General features: G+C 47.3%; 1 protein-coding gene across 1 annotated transcript in view; it reads right to left on the minus strand.

Moving 5' to 3' along the window:
* Nucleotides 1-5,811: 5,811 nt before the first annotated feature.
* Nucleotides 5,812-19,771, minus strand: part of LOC140418036 (uncharacterized) — a 126,266-nt gene continuing 112,306 nt past the window's right edge. The window contains exon 4 of the mRNA XM_072501465.1: nucleotides 5,812-10,507. Coding sequence (XP_072357566.1) covers nucleotides 9,023-10,507 — 1,485 coding nt within the window. The 3' untranslated portion in view covers nucleotides 5,812-9,022. The remainder of the gene's footprint in view (nucleotides 10,508-19,771) is intronic.

Here is a 19,771-nt window from a genome sequence, read left to right on the forward strand (position 1 = left end):
ACTCACACTGAGGAGAAACCGTTCAGCTGCTGTCACTGCACAAAGAGATTTAAAACATCATCCCACCAGCTGAGACACCAGTGAGTTCACACCGGGGAAAGACCGTTCATCTGCTCCAAGTGTGGTAAGAAATTCAATAATTCACCCAGCTGGCTAAAACACAAGTGCAGTAACATCAATTAGAAAGGTTTTAGATAGGTTGTGAGGGGTGGTTAGGTGGGGGAAGGGGTGGGGGAGCAGGATGGTCAGGTAGGGGGGGTGGTGGTGGCGTTTTTTTTTTGACATGTCAGGATTGGCAGCTGGGAGCAGTCATGAGCAGAGAGGGGGGCCATCTTGGATGGACCCAGTTCAGGGCGGAATTAAGTGAGGCAGAACTGATAGGGGCTGATGGCGGACGGTAGAGGGGAATAGAGGTACAAGCCTCCGGTAAGGACCATGACATGAAATGTCCGGGGGCTAAATGGGCTGGTCAAGAGGGCCCGGGTTTTTGCACACCTGAGGGGTATGAAAGCGGAGGTGATTTTTCTACAGGAGACGCATCTCCAGGTGAAGGATCAGGTTAGGCTGAGGGAGGGATGGGTGGGGCAAGTGTTCCACTCGGGGTTTGATTCAGAGTCAAGGAGAGGTAGCCATCCTGCTGAACAAGAGAACAGGGTGCGTGGGGGCCAGGGAGGTGCAGGACCCAGGAGGAAGGTGTGTGATAGTGAGTGCGGTGCTAGAGGGGACGCCTGTGGTGCTAGTCAATGTATATGTGCCTAATTGGGAAGTTGGTGGGTTTATAAGGGGGTCTTGGGAGCGATCCTGGAGATAGATACACAGCAACTGATTATGGGCAGAGACTTTAATTGTGAAATGGACCCGAAGGTGGACAGGTCGGGTCCCAAGTCGATGGGAAGGTCGAGGATGACAAAGAAGTTGGGAGAGTTTATGGAGCATATGGAAATAGTTGTCCAGTGAAGGTTCAGGAACCCGGGATGGAGGGAGTACTCCTTCTTCTCGCATGTGTATAATGTGTATTGAAGTATTTCTTTGTGGTGAGTCGGGTGGTGTTGGTGGGGGTAGTGGGAGTGGCCTATGCGTGAATCATGATCTCAGATCTTGCACTGCACTGGCTGGATGTGAGGCTTCATTCGGGACAGGTGCAGAGGCCGGGATGGAGGCTGGACTCAGGCATATTGGCGGATAAGGGGTTTTGTTATAAGGTGAGGAGGGTGACTGGGGATTATGTGGAGCTGAATCAGAATGGGGAGGTGTCGGCACCCACGTTCTGGGAAAGGTTGAAGGCGGTGGTTCAAGGTGAGATTATCTTGTTTAAGGCTCACAGGGGTAGGAGGAGGAGGGAGGAGCACGGACGGTTGCTGGACGAGATAGTCGAGGTGGGTAGGAGATACCCGGGGAGGGGGGTGGGCACTAAGGAGTTGCTGGTGGAGAGGAAGAGGCTGCAGGGGCAGTTTGATAGGTTGACGACGAAAAAAGCAGTAAGGCAGCTACGGAGGGCAAGTGGGGTGCAGTATGAGTACAGAGAGAAGGGGAGGGGCCTTCTGGTTTCGGGGGTTTTCTAAGAAGTCGCTCATCAGGTGGCTCTCCTCCCGCGAACCTGAAAAATAGACTATTTTTCCTTGAAAAACGCCTGCAAACGATACAAATCAGCCCCACACCATTACAAAATGAAGGAAGAAGGAAAGATGCTGAACAACAACCAGTCCAGAGGCTGAGTGGAGACCAGGAGTGGGAAAAGCCGGGACAAACAACAATCGGCTGAGCCGACCGCCGCACGAGGCGGTGAACCTCGGAACCCGCCAGAGTGAGAGGAACCGACCCACCGCACGAAAAGCCCCCTCTCACCAGGGGATGGATGGAGGATATTCCTCTCAAGTGAGTTGAGGGAATACCAAGAAGAGATGAAATCGGACATACAAGCTGCAGTGAAGCTTGTGTCCGAAGCTCTGGCGAACATGCAGGTGGCCCTGGACAAAGCCGAAAAGCGACAGGAGGCCCAGGAGGCAACGATTAAAGATCTGGAAAGAGCCGCAATGAACCAGAGCGACCGGATCATCGCCCTGGAAAAGGAGGTGGCAAGGCTGGTCGCGACACAAGGCAACCTGAGAGGAAAGGTTGAGGATCAGGAGAACCGGTCGAGGCGGCAGAAACTACGAATCGTGAGCCTACCGGAGAGGAGCGAAGGTCAGAACCCCACAGACTATGTGGCCCAAATGCTGGGTAACCTGCTGGGAAGGGACAGCTTCTCCAACCCACCTGAAATCGACAGAGCACACCGATCGATCCGACCAAAGCGCAAACCGGGGAACAGCCGAGGGCGATAATCGGCAAGATGCACCGGTACCATGACCGGGAAAGAATCCTGTGCTGGGCCAGGCAGTCCACAAACTGCAGCCGGGAAGGTCACAAGATCCGGATCTACCAGGACATTGGGGCTGACCTGGCCAAGCGTTGGGCCGAGCTTAACACAGTGAAGGCCGCACTGTACAGAAACGGCGTAGGATTTGGAATGCTGGACCCAGCCAAGCTCTGGGTCATGTATCAAGGCAGGGAACACTTTCTCACGCTCCCTGCAGACGCTGGCACGTTCGTCGCAGAGAACAGACTGGAGAAATGGCAGCAGGGGCAGCAATGAAGAGCCCGCAGAATGAGACTTTGATAAAGCAATGTTTTAACAAAAAAAAGCTCTCTCCCTTTTACAGTCTGTACAGCCAACAGGAGACCATTGCCACAGAGACCGCTTCACACGGGTGAACACTGCCCCGTTTTGGAGACGAGAGCAACAAGAGAAGGAAGGATGATCTAAGTATAGCTAAGCACAGGGAAATGGCGGACAGGAAGCCCAGAAATCGGGCAATAGGAGGAAGTGAAACAACTCGCAGGAGGGGGCCACCACACTAGCAAGGTAGCTAGCACTGGGATTCATGCAGGAGAGGCTGCGGTGCGTCTCCCACAAGGGGGATGGCGCCTGGCCCCGGGATGGGGTCAGGCATATAACGGGCACGGAGGGATAATCAGGGGAGCAAACAGCAGGGAGGGGGAAGGTTTAGCTACGGAATGGAGGTAGGTGTGTGCGGGTGAGAAGATGAGAAGATTGGGGAGGGGGGGAGGGAGGAGAAGAAGACACCGGAAGGGAGAAATAGGTGTAGAACGATGGAAGGCATTAGACCGGCTGCAACAGGCCACATGTGGCGACTTGGAACAAAATGGCTTTGCAAGCAACCACTTTGGAGGGTCCCTGGACAAAGGGAAACCCTGGATAGCAGGGGCTCACCCACATGGCGTGCACATAGTTGGCGGCCATGTTGGATGTCCGCTGGAAAAGGGAAACCCCGGAGCGCAGGGGCCCGACCACCAGGTAAGTATGTTTGATCCCACAGGAGCAGAGGGACAAAATAGTCACCTGGAATGTTGGGGGACTTAACGGCCCAGTGAAAAGATCCAGAGTCTCTGTCCACCTGAAAAGCATGAAAGCCGACGTAGTCTTCCTCCAAGAGACACATCTGAGGGAGAAGGACCGGCTGTGGTTAAGGAAGGACTGGGTGGGACAGACCTACCATTCCTGCTATGGGACGAGGGCCAGGGGGGTAGTCATTTTGCTAAATAAGAGGACAATGTTCACGGTGACAAGGACGGTTACAGACCCAGGGGGACAGTACATCCTGGTTAGCGGTGTCCTGGATGGGGCACCAGTCATCTTCGTCAACATGTACGCTCACAACTGGGATGACACGGATTTTATAAAGAAGACCATGGCGGAAACACCCGACATAGATACGCACCAGCTCATCATGGGCGGGAGGGGGGGGGGGGGGTACTTTAACTGTGTACAGGACCCACGGACGGACATGTTGAACCCCATAACGGGAAAGACCTCCAAATTGGCAAAAGAAGTCGGCATAATCATGGAGCAGATTGGGAAGGTGGACCCATGGCGATTCAGCCACCCAGGGGTGAAGGAGTTCTCATTCTTCTCCCAAGTACATAATGTCTATTCATGGATCGACTTCTTTGTAGTGGGAAAATTGGTGCTTCCAGGGCTAGTAAGGGCGGGATACTCCACGATCGTGATCTCCGACCATGCTCCACATTATATGGATGTGAGGTTGGAGACAGCTGTGCCCAACACTCCTCATGGAGGTTGGACACGGCCCTCCAGGCCGACTAGGCTTTTTGCGCAAAAACGTCACAGGCAATAGACGAGTACAATACTAACAACCAGACCGGGGAGGGGGGAGAAACAGAGTACTCAGCCAAGCCCAACAAAGGAACCAAGCGGCACGGGGGGGGGGGGGGGGGGCAGGAAGGGAAAAAGGGCAAAAGGAAAATCGATGGGGAGCAAAAGGTTGGGGAACACAGTCACCATGGCAACGTTGTAAGAATAAAAGAAGGGGAAACTGATGTATTTATGTAAATACTCAAAACCGATCTTAGTGTAAATAGTTCTAATTTTACTTCTTGTATATTCTCTTGTTTAACTCCCACACTTTGTTCATATTTATATCTGTTTTGTATTCCAAAAACTCAATAAAAAACATTTTCAAAAAAGGTTAATTTTAATAAATACAAAACCAAACCACAATACTTAACAGACAGTGGATCAGTCTGTTCTCTCTGGATCACCAGCTCTCCACCTCCGGGTGTGAGCGGTGCTGTCTCTTGTTCTGTTGCCTGAAGTCTATCTTGCGCACCAAGCTCCAGAGAATTGTAGCTCATTAACCCTTTCTAGCAGTTGCTTCTTTACGCATGGTCAGTTATATCCTGCAGTTCTGATTGGCTGAAGCAGCACATGATTAGTCCCTGATGAGTTAAATTGTGCACGATCAATGTCTGATTGGTCTCTGAAGGATGTTGGTCACCTTGCTGATCTAACTTCCCAGTAACTCAGTCATCTGCGGCACGGTGGCACAGTGGTTAACACTGCTACCTCACAGCTCCAGGGGCCAGGATCAATTCCGGCCTCGGATAACTGTCTGTGTGGAGTTCGCATTTTCTCCCAGAGTCTGCGTGGGTTCCCTCCAGGTACTCCAGTTTCCTCCCACAGTCCAAAGATGTGCAGGTTAGGTGGATTGGCCATGCTAAATTACCCCTTAGTGTCCAAAAAAGTTAGGTAGGGTTATGGGGACATGGTGGAGGCATGGGCTTAAGTAGGGTGCTCTTTCCAAGGGCCGGTGCAAACTCGATGGGCCGAAAAACCTCCTTCTCCACTGTGGGCATTCTATGAATTTGCTGATGTCACTTCCTCATTAATTTGGTCACCTTGCTGATGTCACTTCCCATTCACTCAATCACCTTGCTGATGTCACTTACCATTAACTCAGTCACCTTGCTGATGTCAATTCCCTCTGATTTGGTTACCCAGGATCTCAGTCACTTGTGGTAACATCCTTTTCTTTATTGCTGTCCCCTGCTGTTTTATTAATTTTATAGCTTTACCGCTAAGATAACAAGGCACCACAAGGTACCAACATACATGTAATAAGAAGATGTGTGGTGTCACTTCCTCATGGTTGATGTTTGTCACCTCATCGTCCCAACTGATACCATCAAATTCCTACAGTGCTGGAGGCCATTCAGCCCATCAAATCTGCACTGATCCTCTGAAAAAGCACCCTACCTAGGACCACTCCCCCGCCCCATCTCCTTAACCCCACCTAACTAACATTTCATTGGACATTAAGGTGCAATTTAGCACGTCCAATCCACCTGACCTGCACACCTTTAAACTGTGGGAGGAAACTGGAGAACCCGGAGGAAACCCACACACACCAGGGGGGGGGGGGGGGGGGGGGGGGGGAGTGCAAACTCCAAACAATCACCCAAGGCGGGAATTGAACCCGGGTCTCTGGTGCTGTGAGGTAGCAGTGCTAACCACTGTGCCAACATGCTGAGATGATACATCTCGGGTGCTGTGTAATATCTCAGTGATTGCCAATGACTGAAGCAAGTTACTTAAATACAAATAACTAAAATTACAAGAGATTCACAAACTTAAACTAATACAGCAATTACTATAGAACGTAGAAAATAAATCCATAAAGGTGATTGGTGTGAAGTTCAAGCAGCAAGATACACATTACAAAATACCTTTTCTATTCATAAATTACACATTCATAAGAAATAAAAGTCACAGAAACTACATAACTACCACACCATTGCAGGAACTGATAATAAAACTAATGCAGAATGTCTTTGAAAGAAAGTGACTATTTTGCTTTAAGTTAAAAAGTGAATACAATTTAAGACATATAATTTCTCCAGCATTGACACAATTAAACTACAAGAAACATCACATGTATCCCCTAACAGAGAGAGACAAATGTATTTATTTTAGATATATCTGTAGTGGGGGGGGGGGGGGGGGGGGGGGGGGGGGGGAACACTATTTACTGTCCAGGATAAAATAAATGTCCTTCATCGGCTTTTGTGGATAATTTCAGTCAAGGAGGAGTTCACTTGAAGACAGAGACTCACATGGAGCGGTACCAAATTGAGTGAACTGATTTATACACTTTGTTTCAAAGATAACTGAACATAACTAAAACAAAACTATTTTTACTAAACATGGACTTTCCTACAATATTATGATCACTGTTACCTCGATGCTCCATCACAATGTGTTTATTGATTAATCCTGTCTCACTGAACATTGAGGTCTTGGATAGACAGTTCCCTGGTTAGCTCTAGAAGGAGCTGCTCTAAGAAATTCTCCCCAAAAATCTTTACTAACCATGTTCCAGGCTGTCTTCGCCAATCTGATTCTCCCAATCTACTTTTGATTAAAGTCACCCATTAATTAAAGCCTTATTTATCCTTTCCTATACACTCTACCTAGAGTGTAATTACTGTTAGGAGGGCCATTTACTACTCCCACAAGAGAATTCAAAACCATTACTATCTCTTATCTCGACACAAACCGATTTGACACAATAATACTTCAGGCGCAGGTGGTCTCTCAGTACTAAAATAATGCCATCCTTAATTAACAGGAGCCACTTTGAGTCACATCTTCCCAGGTTCCTACCATTCCGATATGTCAAATACCCTTCAATATTCAGAACCCAGCCTTGGTTACCTTTCGACCAAGTCTCTCTAATGTCTATCAGGACACACACATTTATCTCTATCCACGCTGACCATTCATCCATTTTTTTTATAAATGCTGAGCACATTTTCAATTCATTTTCAGGGTTCAATAATCCAATAGGGATATCATGAGAAACTCTTTACCCAGCGAGTGGTGAGAACGGGGAACCCACAGTGAGTGTTTGAGGTGAACAGCATGAATACATTGAAGGGAAAGCGAGATACATACATGAGGGAGAAAGGAATAGAAGGATATGCTGATGGGGGAGATGAAGAGGGGTGGGTGGAGGCTCATGTGGAGCATAAATACTGACAGAGACCAATTGAGCCGACTGGCCTGGCCCTGTGCTGTAGACTCAATGGAACAGAAACAAACTTATTTATTTTAGATCCAACTGTAGTGGGGGGAAACACTGTTTATTATTCTTAAATGTCCTTCATCAGCTTCTGAGGATTATTTCAGTGGAAATGTGCTCCCCCAGGCTCAAGGGGCATTAGCCCACTTGAAGCACAAATCGTGAGACCGACCATAATATACCCATTGCAGGGCAGCACGGTGGCGCAGTGGTTGCACTGCTGCCTCACGACGCCAAGGACCCGGGTTTGATCCTGGCCCCGGGTCATTGTCTGTGTGGAGTTTGCACATTTTCCCTGTGTCAGCGTGGGTCTCACCCCCACAACCCAAAAAGCTGTGCAGGATAGATGAATTGGCCACGCTAAATTGCACCTTAATTGGAAAAGGATTGGGTACTCTAAATTGTTTTGAAAAATAAATATACCCATTGTACAGAACCTTGGTTAGGCTGCAGCTGGATAACTGAGCACAGTTTTACTGCCCTTACCTTGGGAAAGATATTATTTCCAGAAAGGGAGTGTAATAAAGGTTCACCAGACTTGTTCTGGGTTTGGCAGGACTGTCCTATGCAGAGAGATTGGGGAAACTGGGCCTCTTTTCTCTTGAGTTTCAAGAAATGAGAGGGGATTTCATTGAAACTTACAAAACCCATAAAGGAATAGACAGGGGAGATGCAGGTGAGATGTTTCACCTGGTTGGGGAGTCTAGACCCTGGGACATAATTTCAAAATAAGGGGGAAGCCACTTTGGACCGGTCTCGGAGAAGACATTTCTTTACTCAGAGGGTTGTGAATCTTTGGAATTCTCTACCCCAGAGGGCTGTGGGAGCTCAGTCACTGAGTGTGTTTAAAGCAGAGACTGACACCAAACCTCAGGCGAGGAGCAATGTTGCGAAGGTTGACCCTTCATGGATAACCTCAGCCAGTACAACAGTTGTACCCCTGCTATCCTCCGCATCATGAATCAATCATCCAGCCAACTGAGCTAACTGACCCCCCTGGTAGATATATAATTCATTAAATATTAGCTATTGCCAGTCTCCCATCATACCATTTAATGTGGTTTCCCAGTCCACCTCAGACAACTTGCTCCCATACCATGATAGTTTTCTTCTGTGAGAAACACCCAGAGAAATTAAACAGAAAAAACATGTAACCACCAGGGCCCATCTTCATGGCAATGTGGCAGGATTTGGGGGGCATCCAAACAGAAATGCAAACTAAATATCTTCTAACTTCCAAACACCGCTTCACTCTGTGATCCTTGTGAAATTTAAAACAAGGTAGTCGCAACAAGGCTCGCAGAGCATCAGCCCACTGGAGACAAAGCCGTGAGACTGCCAAGTCCAGCAGAAAGAAACCTGCGACCCTCCCCATTGACCAACAGTTAGAATGAACAAAATGCAGTCCTGGATGTAATTGAGAGCAGAAACCAACCCCTGTAATCAACTGGGAACTTGTTGGTTCTCATCAGGTGCAATGAATCATGGATTCTCTTCCCAAATTGAGAGGTGAATGGACTCTACCCAGTGTGAACTCGCTGCTGTGTCTGCAGGTGGGATGGATCACTAATTGCCTTCCCCTACTCAGAGCACGTGATTGCCTTCTCCCCAGTGTGAACTCGCTGGTGTGTCCTCAGATTGGATGAATCACTGAATCCCTTTCCACACTGGGAGCAGGTGAATGGCTTCTCCCCAGTGTGAATTCGCTGGTGTCTCAGCAGGCTGGATAACTGAGTGAATCCCTTCCCACACTGAGAGCAGGTGAATGGCTTCTCCCCAGTGTGAACCCGCTGGTGTTTCTTCAGGTCCGGTAACCGAGGGAATCCCTTCTCACACTGAGGGCAGGTGAACGGCCTCTCCCCAGTGTGAACTCGCTTATGTGTCCGCAGGGAGGATGAATCACTGAATCCCTTCCCACACTGGGAGCAGATGAATGGTCTCTCCCCTGTGTGAACTCGCTGGTGTGTCTTCAGGCTGGATAAGCGAGGAAATTCCTTCCCACACTGAGAGCAGCTAAAAGGCTTCTCCCCAGTGTGAACTCGCTGGTGTCTCTTCAGGGTGGATAAGCGAGGAAATTCCTTCCCACACTGAGAGCAGGTGAACGGCCTCTCCCCAGTGTGAATTCGCTGATGTGACTTCAGGGTGGAGAACTGAGTGAATCCCTTCCCACACTGAAAGCAGGTGAACGGCCTCTCCCCAGTGTGAACTCGCTGATGTGACTTCAGGCTGGAGAATTGAGTGAATCCCTTCCCACACTGAGAGCAGCTGAACAGCCTCTCCCCAGTGTGAACTCGCTGATGTATCCGCAGGGTGTATAACTGAGTGAATCCTTTCCCACATTGGGAGCAGGTGAACGGCCTCTCCCCAGTGTGAACTCGCTGATGTCTCTTCAGGTTGGATAACTCAGCGAATTCCTTCCCACATTGAGAGCAAGCAAATGGCCTCTCCCCAGTGTGAACTCGCTGATGTGACTTCAGGTTGGAGAACTGAGTGAATCTCTTCCCACACTGAAAGCAGGTGAATGGCCTCTCCCCAGTGTGAACTCGCTGGTGTGACTTCAGGCTGGATAACTGAGTGAATGCTTTCCCACATTGAGAGCAGGAGAATGGCCTCTCCCCAGTGTGATATCGCTGATGTATCCACAGAGTGGATAACTGAGTGAATCCTTTCCCACATTGGGAGCAGGTGAACGGCCTCTCCCCAGTGTGAACTCGCTGATGTCTCTTCAGGTTGGATAACTCAGCGAATTCCTTCCCACATTGAGAGCAGGAGAATGGCCTCTCCCCAGTGTGAACTGGTTGGTGTTTCTTCAGGCTGGAGAACTGAGTAAACCCTTTCCCACACTGAGAGCAGATGAACGGCCTCTCCCCAGTGTGAATGCGTCGATGAATCTCCAGCTGAGATGGGATTCTGTATTCCTTCCCACAGTCCCCACATTTCCACGGTTTCCTCATGTTTTGCATCTCCTCGTGTCTGTCCATGTTGGACATGAAGTCTCGTCCACACACAGAATGGTCTCTCCCCGCTGTGAATGGTGTGATGTTTTTTTTAGGCTGTGTAACTGGTGAAAGTTCTTTCCACAGTCAGTGCTCTGGAACACTCTCACTCCGGTGTGTGTGTCTCGGTGCTTTTCCAGTCACACTGATGTTTAAAATGTTTTGATGCCGACAGATCGGGTAAACAATTCTCCTTCTAGATTCAAAGGCCGATGATACTCAGGTCCCAAGGTATCGAGTGACTCTGTAAGACCGAGACGTGACAATTGAGATCTCAGATAAATTCCTCCTTTTGTAATATCTGTAAAAGGAGTTTACAAAAGTCAACACTCAGTCCAGGATAGAAATTCAGACCAGATAATTCTAATTTCTTTGGACCATTCTTTGTTCTCTCATTCCCAATACCGCGGCTCCAATACCACAAGTCATAGAAGCAGAATTAGGCCACTCGGCCAATCGAGTCTGCTCCGCCATTCAATCATGGCTGATATTTTTCTCATCCCCATTCTCCTGCCTTCTCCCCATAACTCTTGACCCCCTTATTAACCAAGAACCTAGCTACCTCTTTCTTAAAGACACTCAGTGATTTGGCCTTCACAGCCTTCTGTGGTAGAGTTCCACAGATTCACCACCCACTGGCTGAAGAAATTCCTTCTCATCTCTGTTTTAAAGGATCGTTCCTTGAGACTGAGATTGTTCTAGTTTTAGAACAATCCCTTGTTCTAGTTTTTCTTACAAGTGGAAACATCCTCTCCACGTCCACTCTATCCAGGCCTCGCTGTATCCTGTAAGTTTCAATAAGACCCCCCCTCATCCTTCTGAACTCCAACGAAAACAGATCCAGAGTCCTCAACCATTCCTCATACGACAAGCTCTTCATTCCAGGGATCCTTCTTGTGAACCTCCTCTGGACCCTTTCCAAGGTCAGCTCATCCTTCCTTAGATACGGGTCCCCAAACTGCTCACAATACTCCAAATGGGGTCAGACCAGAACCTTATACACCTATTCCCCATACCTAGTCTCCAGGGAGCGGACTCGGAGGGACGGAGTTTCGGAGCTGTGAGTACAGAAACCTTATCTCGGGGATTCACAGCTGAGTCTCCAGGGAGCGGACTCGGAGGGGCAGGGTATCGGAGCAGTGACTGTAGGAAGGATGAGCTGGCTGACCACTGCACCCTGGTACAGGAGGCCATTCAAGCGGGGGGAGGAAGTGGTAGTTGTCGGGGATTCTATAATTAGGGGAACTGATAACATCCTTTGGAAGCAGGACCGAGAGTCCCACATGGTATGTTGCCTGCCCGGTGCCAGGGTGAGGGGCATCTCTAACCGCCTTGAAAGGATATTGGAGAGGGAGGATCCAGTTGTTGTGGTCCACATTGGGACAAACAACATTGGCAAGACTCGGAAAGAGGACCTGTTTGGGAATATCAGGAACAAGGAACAAAATTAAAGAACAGGTCCTCAAGAGTTATAATCTCTGGATTATTCCCCAAGCCACGTGCAAATTGGCATAGGGATGAGAAAATTAGGTAAGTAAACACGTGGCTAAAGGAGTGGTGCGGGAAAGAGGGGTTCCATTTCATGGGGCACTGGCATCAGTATTGGGACAGGAGGGATCTGTACCATTGGGACGGTCTCCACCTGAACCGATCTGGAACCAGTGTCCACGTGGAAAGGATAAATAGGGAGGTAGTCAGGAACCTAACGTCAGGAACTGCAGCTAATGACAAAACTACAAGTAGTATACTGGTTAAAGCAAAAGTGAAAAGTAACAAACAAGCAAATAACAAACAAGCAAATAACAAAGAAGCAAATAACAAACAAGCAAATAACAAAGAAGCAGTGCTGAGGGAGCGGTCAGGGGGAACAGCCCGATTAAGAGGTCTGTAGACAAATGCACGGAGTGTAAGGAATAAACTAGACGAGCTGCAGGCGTAAATGCAAGTTGAAGATTATGATGTTGTCGCTATTACAGAGACTTGGCTGCAGGATGGTCAGGACTGGGAACTAAATATACCGGTTATAAAGTTTACAGGGGGGGACAGAGAATATGGCAGAGGGGGTGGATCAGCCTTACTGATCAGAAATACTATCACCTCAATGGTGAGGGAGGAAACAATGAGGGGAAAGCATCCAGTGGAGACAACAGGGGTGGAACTGAGGAAGAAAACAATCTAAAACTGTAATGGATGTTGTGTATCGACCCCCTGGTGGCAGTTCTGAGGGGCTAGATTGTATCAAGGCAGAAATTAGGCAAGTGTGTAGCAAAGGCAGAGTAGTATTAATGGGGGGATTATAACTGACACACAGATTGGGAGAGGCAGACAAGCACCTATCAGAAAGGGAGTGAATTTCTGGAATGTGGCCGGGATAGTTTCTGGGTCCTCGGTGCCGGGAGATGGCAGTGCTAACCACTGCACCACCCTGCTGCCCCCTCTTCTGCCCATCTAGCCAGCTCGTCTATATTGTCCTGTAATCTAAAGCCTTGTTCCTCACCATTTATCACACCACAAATTTTTGTGTCAGCTGTGAACTTCCTAATCATACCTCCTACGCTCACATCCAGATCATTAATGTGTACTACAAACAACAAGTGACCCAGCACTGATCCCTGCAGAACACCGCTGGACACAGGCTTCCAGGCACAAAAACAACCTTCAAACATCACCCTCTGCCTCTTATGACTGAGCCAGTTTTGGATCCAATTTGCCCTGAATCCCCTGGGCTCTTACCTTCAGCATCAGCCTCCCATGTGAGAGTTTGTCAAAAGCCTTACTAAACTCCATGTCAAATACATCAATGCACTATCCACATCTACAACCTAGTCACTTCCTCAAAAAATTCAATCAAATTTGTAAGACATGCTCTCCCTTGTTTAATCTTTGCCTCTCCAAGTGGAGATTAATTCTGTCCCTCAGAATGTTTTCCAGTAGTTTCCCTGGCAGTGAAGATAGACTCACTGGCTTGTAATTTCCTGGTTTGTCCCTATTTGCTTTCTGAATAATGGCACCACATTACCTGTCTTCCAGTCCTCAAGCCACCTCTCCTATGGCCAGAGAAGATTTGAAAATTGTCAGAGCCTCTGCAATCTCCTTCCTTGCCTTCCACAGCAGCCTGGGATACATCTCACTTGGCCTGGGGATTTATCCACTTTCAAACCTGGTAAAACTACTCATACCTTCTCCCTCTCAATGTTAAGTTGTTCAAGCAAATCACAATGTGCCTTCCTGATTTCTATACCTACATCATCCTTCTCTGTAGTGAACACAGATGCAAAGTACTCATTTGAAACCTCACCTGTATCTTCCAGTTCCATGCACACATTGGTCCCTACTCTTATCCTGGTCAACCTCCTGCCCGAAATATAAAACATTATTGGATTTTCCTTTATTTTACCCGACAGTGCTTTTCCATGCTCCCTCTTTGCTCTCCTAATTCCTTTCTTAAGTAATCCTTTACACTTTCTATGTTCCTCTAGGACCTTCACTTTGAGCCCACGGTATCTGTGTTAAGACACTTTAATTCCTTATCCAACCCTGGATATCCCTTGACATCCAGGGTTCCCTGGACTTATTGCTCCCACCCTTCACTATCATGGGAACATAGAATCATAGAGTTTACAGTGCAGGAGGAGGCCATTTGGCCCATCGAGTCTGCACCGGCCCTTGGAAAGAGCACCCCACTGAGGCCCACACCTCTGCCCTATCCCCGTAACCCCACCTAACCTTTTTGGACACGAAGGGCAATTTAGCATCGCCAATCCACCCAACCTGCACATCTTTGGACTGTGGGAGGAAACCCACGCAGACATGGGGAGAAGGTGCAGACTCCGCCCAGACAGTGACCCAAGTCGGGAATAAAACCTGGGACCCTGGAGCTGTGAAGCAAAGCGCTAACCACTGTGCTACAGTGCTGCCATGTGCGCTCCCTATTTCCTTTTTGAATCCCATTGCTCTAATGTAGATTTTTCAACAAGTGGCTGCTCCCAGTTGATTTTGTCCAAATCCTGTCTTATGTTTTTTAAATTTGCCCTCCCCATTCTGTAACGTACGAGACCCCAACCTCAAATTCAGATGTTTCAATTTTATTGGTTTGCTCCTCTTGGGCTTTCCATGAGCGAATTAAATTTATCCATTTCAAGTTGACTATGTTGTTGGTCACTTGTGCAATACTTTGGGGTGTGTGACCTGCATTGTTATCCTCCTGTTTTTATAGAATCTAACCCTCTTTCCCCACTCACTATGTGGACATGTTGACTGGTTGTTGAATTGCTGACATTTGATCTGGAGGCTGTGCTCCCTCAGATATCCTGTTCTGAATGAATTCTCAATGTCTGGTCGTATTTCTGCGGCAATATCTCTTCTTCACTGGCCCATTTCCCGCCAGTTTTTCTGCTGCTTTCATTGTTTGAAAAATGGTGAAAAGAAAATAAATAAAAATATTGACATTTGCGGGTGTCTGGCGGGAGGTGCGCGGCTTCCCTTCCGACAGGGAGTCAGGGAGCCGCTTCAGCTCTTTCCGTGCAGCCTGGTCAAGCTGCCGAGAGCCTCGGGACTCACTGCTCGGTGCCACCGGTCGGGTCTGACGCGGGGACAACCCAATCAATGACCTTCCCCTCCCCCCGGCCAGGGACTGCGCATGTGCGATAGAGCGCCCATCCCATGACCTTCCAGCTGACGTCTAACCAATGGGAAGAGTTGGAGAACCGGAAGGACTCCGGTCCTCCAGCCAATCAAAGCTCGGATTTTGTGTGGCTGACGATTGAACTTCACACAGACTGAAACTTCCTCTTGTCTCCAACATCTGTCAGTAAAACACTTTCTTTTCTCCCCCTTTCCATTTCTTTTCTCATTCTCACCTTCAGTTGATGACTTGCAGCAACTGAAGTGAATCCAGGGAGGGTGCAGACTCTTTAAAGGTTGGCCCAGGTCTCAGTGGGGGAGCTACTCATTTGCTCTCAGGGTTGGAAGAGATTCACTACTTTATCCATCCTGCAGAGACACCAGCGAGTTCACACTGGGGAAAGGACATTCACCTGCTCTGACTGTGGGAAGGGATTCACTCAGTTTCCCCATCTGCAGACACACCAGCAAGTATACACTGGGGAGAGACTGTTCACCTGTTCTCAGTGTGGGAAGGTATTCACTACGTTATCCAGCCTGAAGTCACACCAGCAAATTCACACTGGGGAGAGGCGATTGTAGAAATGGACCCAAAGTGGTGGTATCTGCAATATATATCTATATGTATATGAAACGTATAATATTTTAAATACAGACTATTTTCTAGATTCACACTGACAGTGTATAATCCTAGTTTAAAATGTCATGTAGCAGCCTCTGAGGCATCATGGGTAGCCAGCTGACTTGGCCACATTCCTTGTGAAGGAGTTTACACAGAGAGCTGAACTCCCCTTGCCTGTAACTCCCAGTCAACTGCCAGTGAGGAATGCTGCCTGTCGCACCACTCTGTAATGAAGTTAAGATAAGAGAGTCTATCAAGAAGACCCAAGGACAGTTGATAAGGGGTCTGGAATACACCACCAGGGGGCCTCTGTCTGTTTATGACCTCTGACCCCACAGCCCCATGCTGATAGTAACCAATAATTATTACAATTGGATTGTGTCCAGCCGAGGTGGGCTGTGTAACTGTTCGAATTGTATAATTATTGATGATTTTCGTTGTGCAGTCAGAGAAGCGCATGGTGAGACCCATGACTGGCTCCCTGCCGGTGTTAAATCAATAAACTGTTCGACGTTTGGGGCAGACCCGAGTGTTGAGTGATTCTTTCAGTCATTCCCGCGAACACCATTCAATGTGGGAAGGGATTTTGAGATTCTTGGCATTCGGTGAGACACCAACAAGTTCACAATTGATTACAGGAGTTGGATTCGGTTATTGTTTCTGCTCTTAATTACATCCAGGACTGCATTGTGTTCATTCTGACACTTGGTGAAGTGGGAGGTTCGGAGGGTTTATTTCTGCTGGACTGGCCGGTCTCACGACTTTACCTCCAGTGGGCTGATGCACTTTGAGCCTTGTTGCGAATACCTGGCCCAAATTTTACGAGGACAAAGACTGAAAGGGTGTTTGGAAGTTGAAAGATATTTGGTTCCCATTTCTGTTTGGAACTCCTCAAAGCATGCCACGTTGCCATGACGCTGGGAAATGGTGGTTATATGGTTGTTTTGTTTAAGTTATCTGGGTGTTTCTCACAGAAGGAAACTGTCAAGGTATGAGGGGCAAGTTGTTTGTGTCAGATTGGGTCATTACAATTAAACGCAAGACAAAAGAGAGGCACTCGCTAGCAGTTCAGCAATTATTACATATTTACATAACATATAAATTCCTTTAACAACAAAAATCCATCAGGAAAGGTGATGCAATTGTGGCTAACAAGAAAAGTTAAAGATTCCATTAAACAAAAGGAAGAGGCTTTTCCAGTGGCAAAAATAGTAGTAAGCCGGAGGATTGGGAACTAGTTTTAGGGGATGGCACGTGGCGAAGTGGTTAGCACTGGGACTACGGCGCTGAGGACCTGGATTGGACTCCCAACCCTGGGTCACATTAGTCTTTGCTAATCTTTTGCTTTTCACATTCCGAGAGGAGCTTTTCCAGGCGTTTTATTATGTTTCTCGCCAGTTTAATCTCACATTCTATTTTCTCTTTATCAGTTTCTTGGTCTTCCTTTGCTGAATTCTAAAACTAGTTATTTTTTTCTTCTTCTTTTAAAAAAAATAAATTTAGAGTACCCAATTATTATTTTTTGTCCAATTAAGGGCCAATTTAGCCTGGCCAATCCACCGAACTTGCGCATGTTTGGGTTGTGGGGGTGAGATCCACACAGTCACTGGGAGACTGTGCAAACTCCACATGGACAGTGACCCGAGGCCAGAATCGAACCCGGGTCCTCAGTGTCGTAGGCAACAGTGCTAACCACTGTGCCACCGTGCCGCCACATGGTCTCTCTTCTGATTTCATGGCGAGGGAGGATCGCCTTCATTAAAATGAATGTGTTGCCCAGACTGTTGTACTCGCAGCAGATGCTGCCTGTACTGCTGTCGACCAGAGTCATTAAGGAAATTAATAGAACGATTAGTACATTTATCTGGAACAAAAAGAGACCTTGCATCAAGTTTGTTCAGCTCCAATGACCAGGAGCTAAGAGAGGGTTGGGTCTCCCGAAAATCAGGCGATATCAACTGGCCTCTCATCTGAGGTTCATAAGGGATTGGGTGAGGATGGACCCAACATCCACCTGGCTGAATATAGAAGCAGACCAGTCAGTTCTCCCTCTACAGGTCTTGTTGTTTATGGTGACATTAAGACAGGATCTGCTAAGTGTGATAATCCTGTTATTATTAATACTCTCAGAGCGTGGAGGTTGGCCCACCAATTAGAAGGGAGTTCTATATTGATTTCCGTTCTCTCTCCTGTCCACAGCAGTCTAGATTTTCCACCCAGTCTCATTGACCATGGATTTGATACCTGGAGACATAGAGGTGTTTGTCGGCTGGGAAACAAGTCCAGAGATGCTTCCATACCATCCTTTGAGCAACTCTGTCAAAAATTTGATATCCTAAGACAAACCCTTTTTAAGTATTTACAGCACAGACACTTTATTCTTAATAAGGGATCCTTGCCTCATGATTCTTCAATTTCCCCAGTGGAAAGAATCCTGAATTCTGTGGAGCTGAAACAATTGATTAGCAAGTTCCATGATACTCTAAATTCCAGATGCTGCATTTCAACGTTCAGAGCGTTGCAGTCATGGGAAAGGGACTTAACAGTCAATATTGCTGAGGAGATATGGGGTAACAAATGGGACTATGTCTGTAAAAATTTTGGTTTGCAATAAAATGAAGGAGATCCAGTTCAAGATACTGTCAAGATCCAAGCCTATTGGCCAAATGTGGTGAGGGAACTGGAGAGGATTTTAGACAGAGTGTTAGAGTCTAACGCTTTATTCCTGATCCTGGGTCTCCGGCATGGATGAATCATTGATTCTATTTTTAAAAAGGCTCTGTAATATCTTGACTGTTGCCACTCATAAAAATATCCTCTGCTCCTGAATTAGTGACAATTTCCCCTCCAAACTTGGCATAGGCTGATTATTGAAAGCATCCTAATGGAATTTTTACCTTAGTACTCTGTTCGAAGTCTGATGTATTCCACAGAGTATGGAAGCCCCATCTCAAATACACAGGCCCAATTTGATCTGACCTGCTCGTCCTGGGCTTTCCATGAGCTTTTTATGCTTCATCTTAATTGGACTATGTGGTTAGTCTGTTTCACAATATTATGGGATGTGCAACCTGCATTGTTGCACTTCTGTTTTGTATAATCTTACCCTCTTTCCCTCCTCATAATGTTAACCTGTTAACTGATTGATAAATTGATCCGGCATTTCATTGAGAGGCTCTGGTCCCTCAAATATCCTGTTCCAAATTAATTCTGCAATGTGTTCCTTGTATTTATGCTGGCAATATCCCTTGTTCTCTGCGCCTATTTTCCACCAATGTTTCTGTCACTTTGTATTTATTGGTAAAAACCAATAAAATATGTTTTTTAATCTTTCCAGCTCATCTGTGAATATATTCAATGACCCCCCCCCCCCCTCCCTCTCAAGCCTCCATTGGTCCCTGCGGAAGAGAATTCAAGAGACAAACAACCCTCTAATGGAAGAGACGACTGGAAATAAATAATGTTGCGACAGTACAATATTACACAACTAGAAATAATAAATGTATTTTATTACAGAACCATCTCTAATGTATCTAATCTGTGCAATATAACAACACGAGACATATCTCTGTCTGATATTACTTTTCTGCCCCCTTAAATGTCAGCCATCTTCTGGGGAAACCAGCCCTTTAATTGTGAACATTAGGAAACAGACCAGTGGCTGGATTAGCACAGTGGGCTAAACAGCTGGCTTGAAATTCAGAACAATGCAAGCAGCGCGGGTTCAATTCCTGTACTAGCCTCCCAAAACAGGTGCCGGAATGTGGCGACTAGCGGCTTTTCACAGTAACTTCATTGAAGCCTACTTGTGGCAATAAGTGATATTATATTATCCTTTTAGTCAGACAAATAAATGTGTCAAGCTGAGGGAGCAAAGGATGGCAATGCCTTTAAGAGAGAGAGAGACATGGGCCAAGCTTTCCAGAGTCTGCACCCTTCTTAGATTCACTTCTTTTCCCTTCAGTTGGTGCAAGTCACCAATTGAAGGTCAGAATGAGAAAAGAAATGGAAAGGGGGAGGAAAGAAAGTGTTTTCCTGACAGATGTTGGAGACAGGAAGTTTGAGTCTTCATTCACACGAAGCCCGCG

The sequence above is a fragment of the Scyliorhinus torazame genome, chromosome 5 (assembly GCF_047496885.1).
Source record: "Scyliorhinus torazame isolate Kashiwa2021f chromosome 5, sScyTor2.1, whole genome shotgun sequence".
Classification (NCBI taxonomy): domain Eukaryota; kingdom Metazoa; phylum Chordata; class Chondrichthyes; order Carcharhiniformes; family Scyliorhinidae; genus Scyliorhinus; species Scyliorhinus torazame.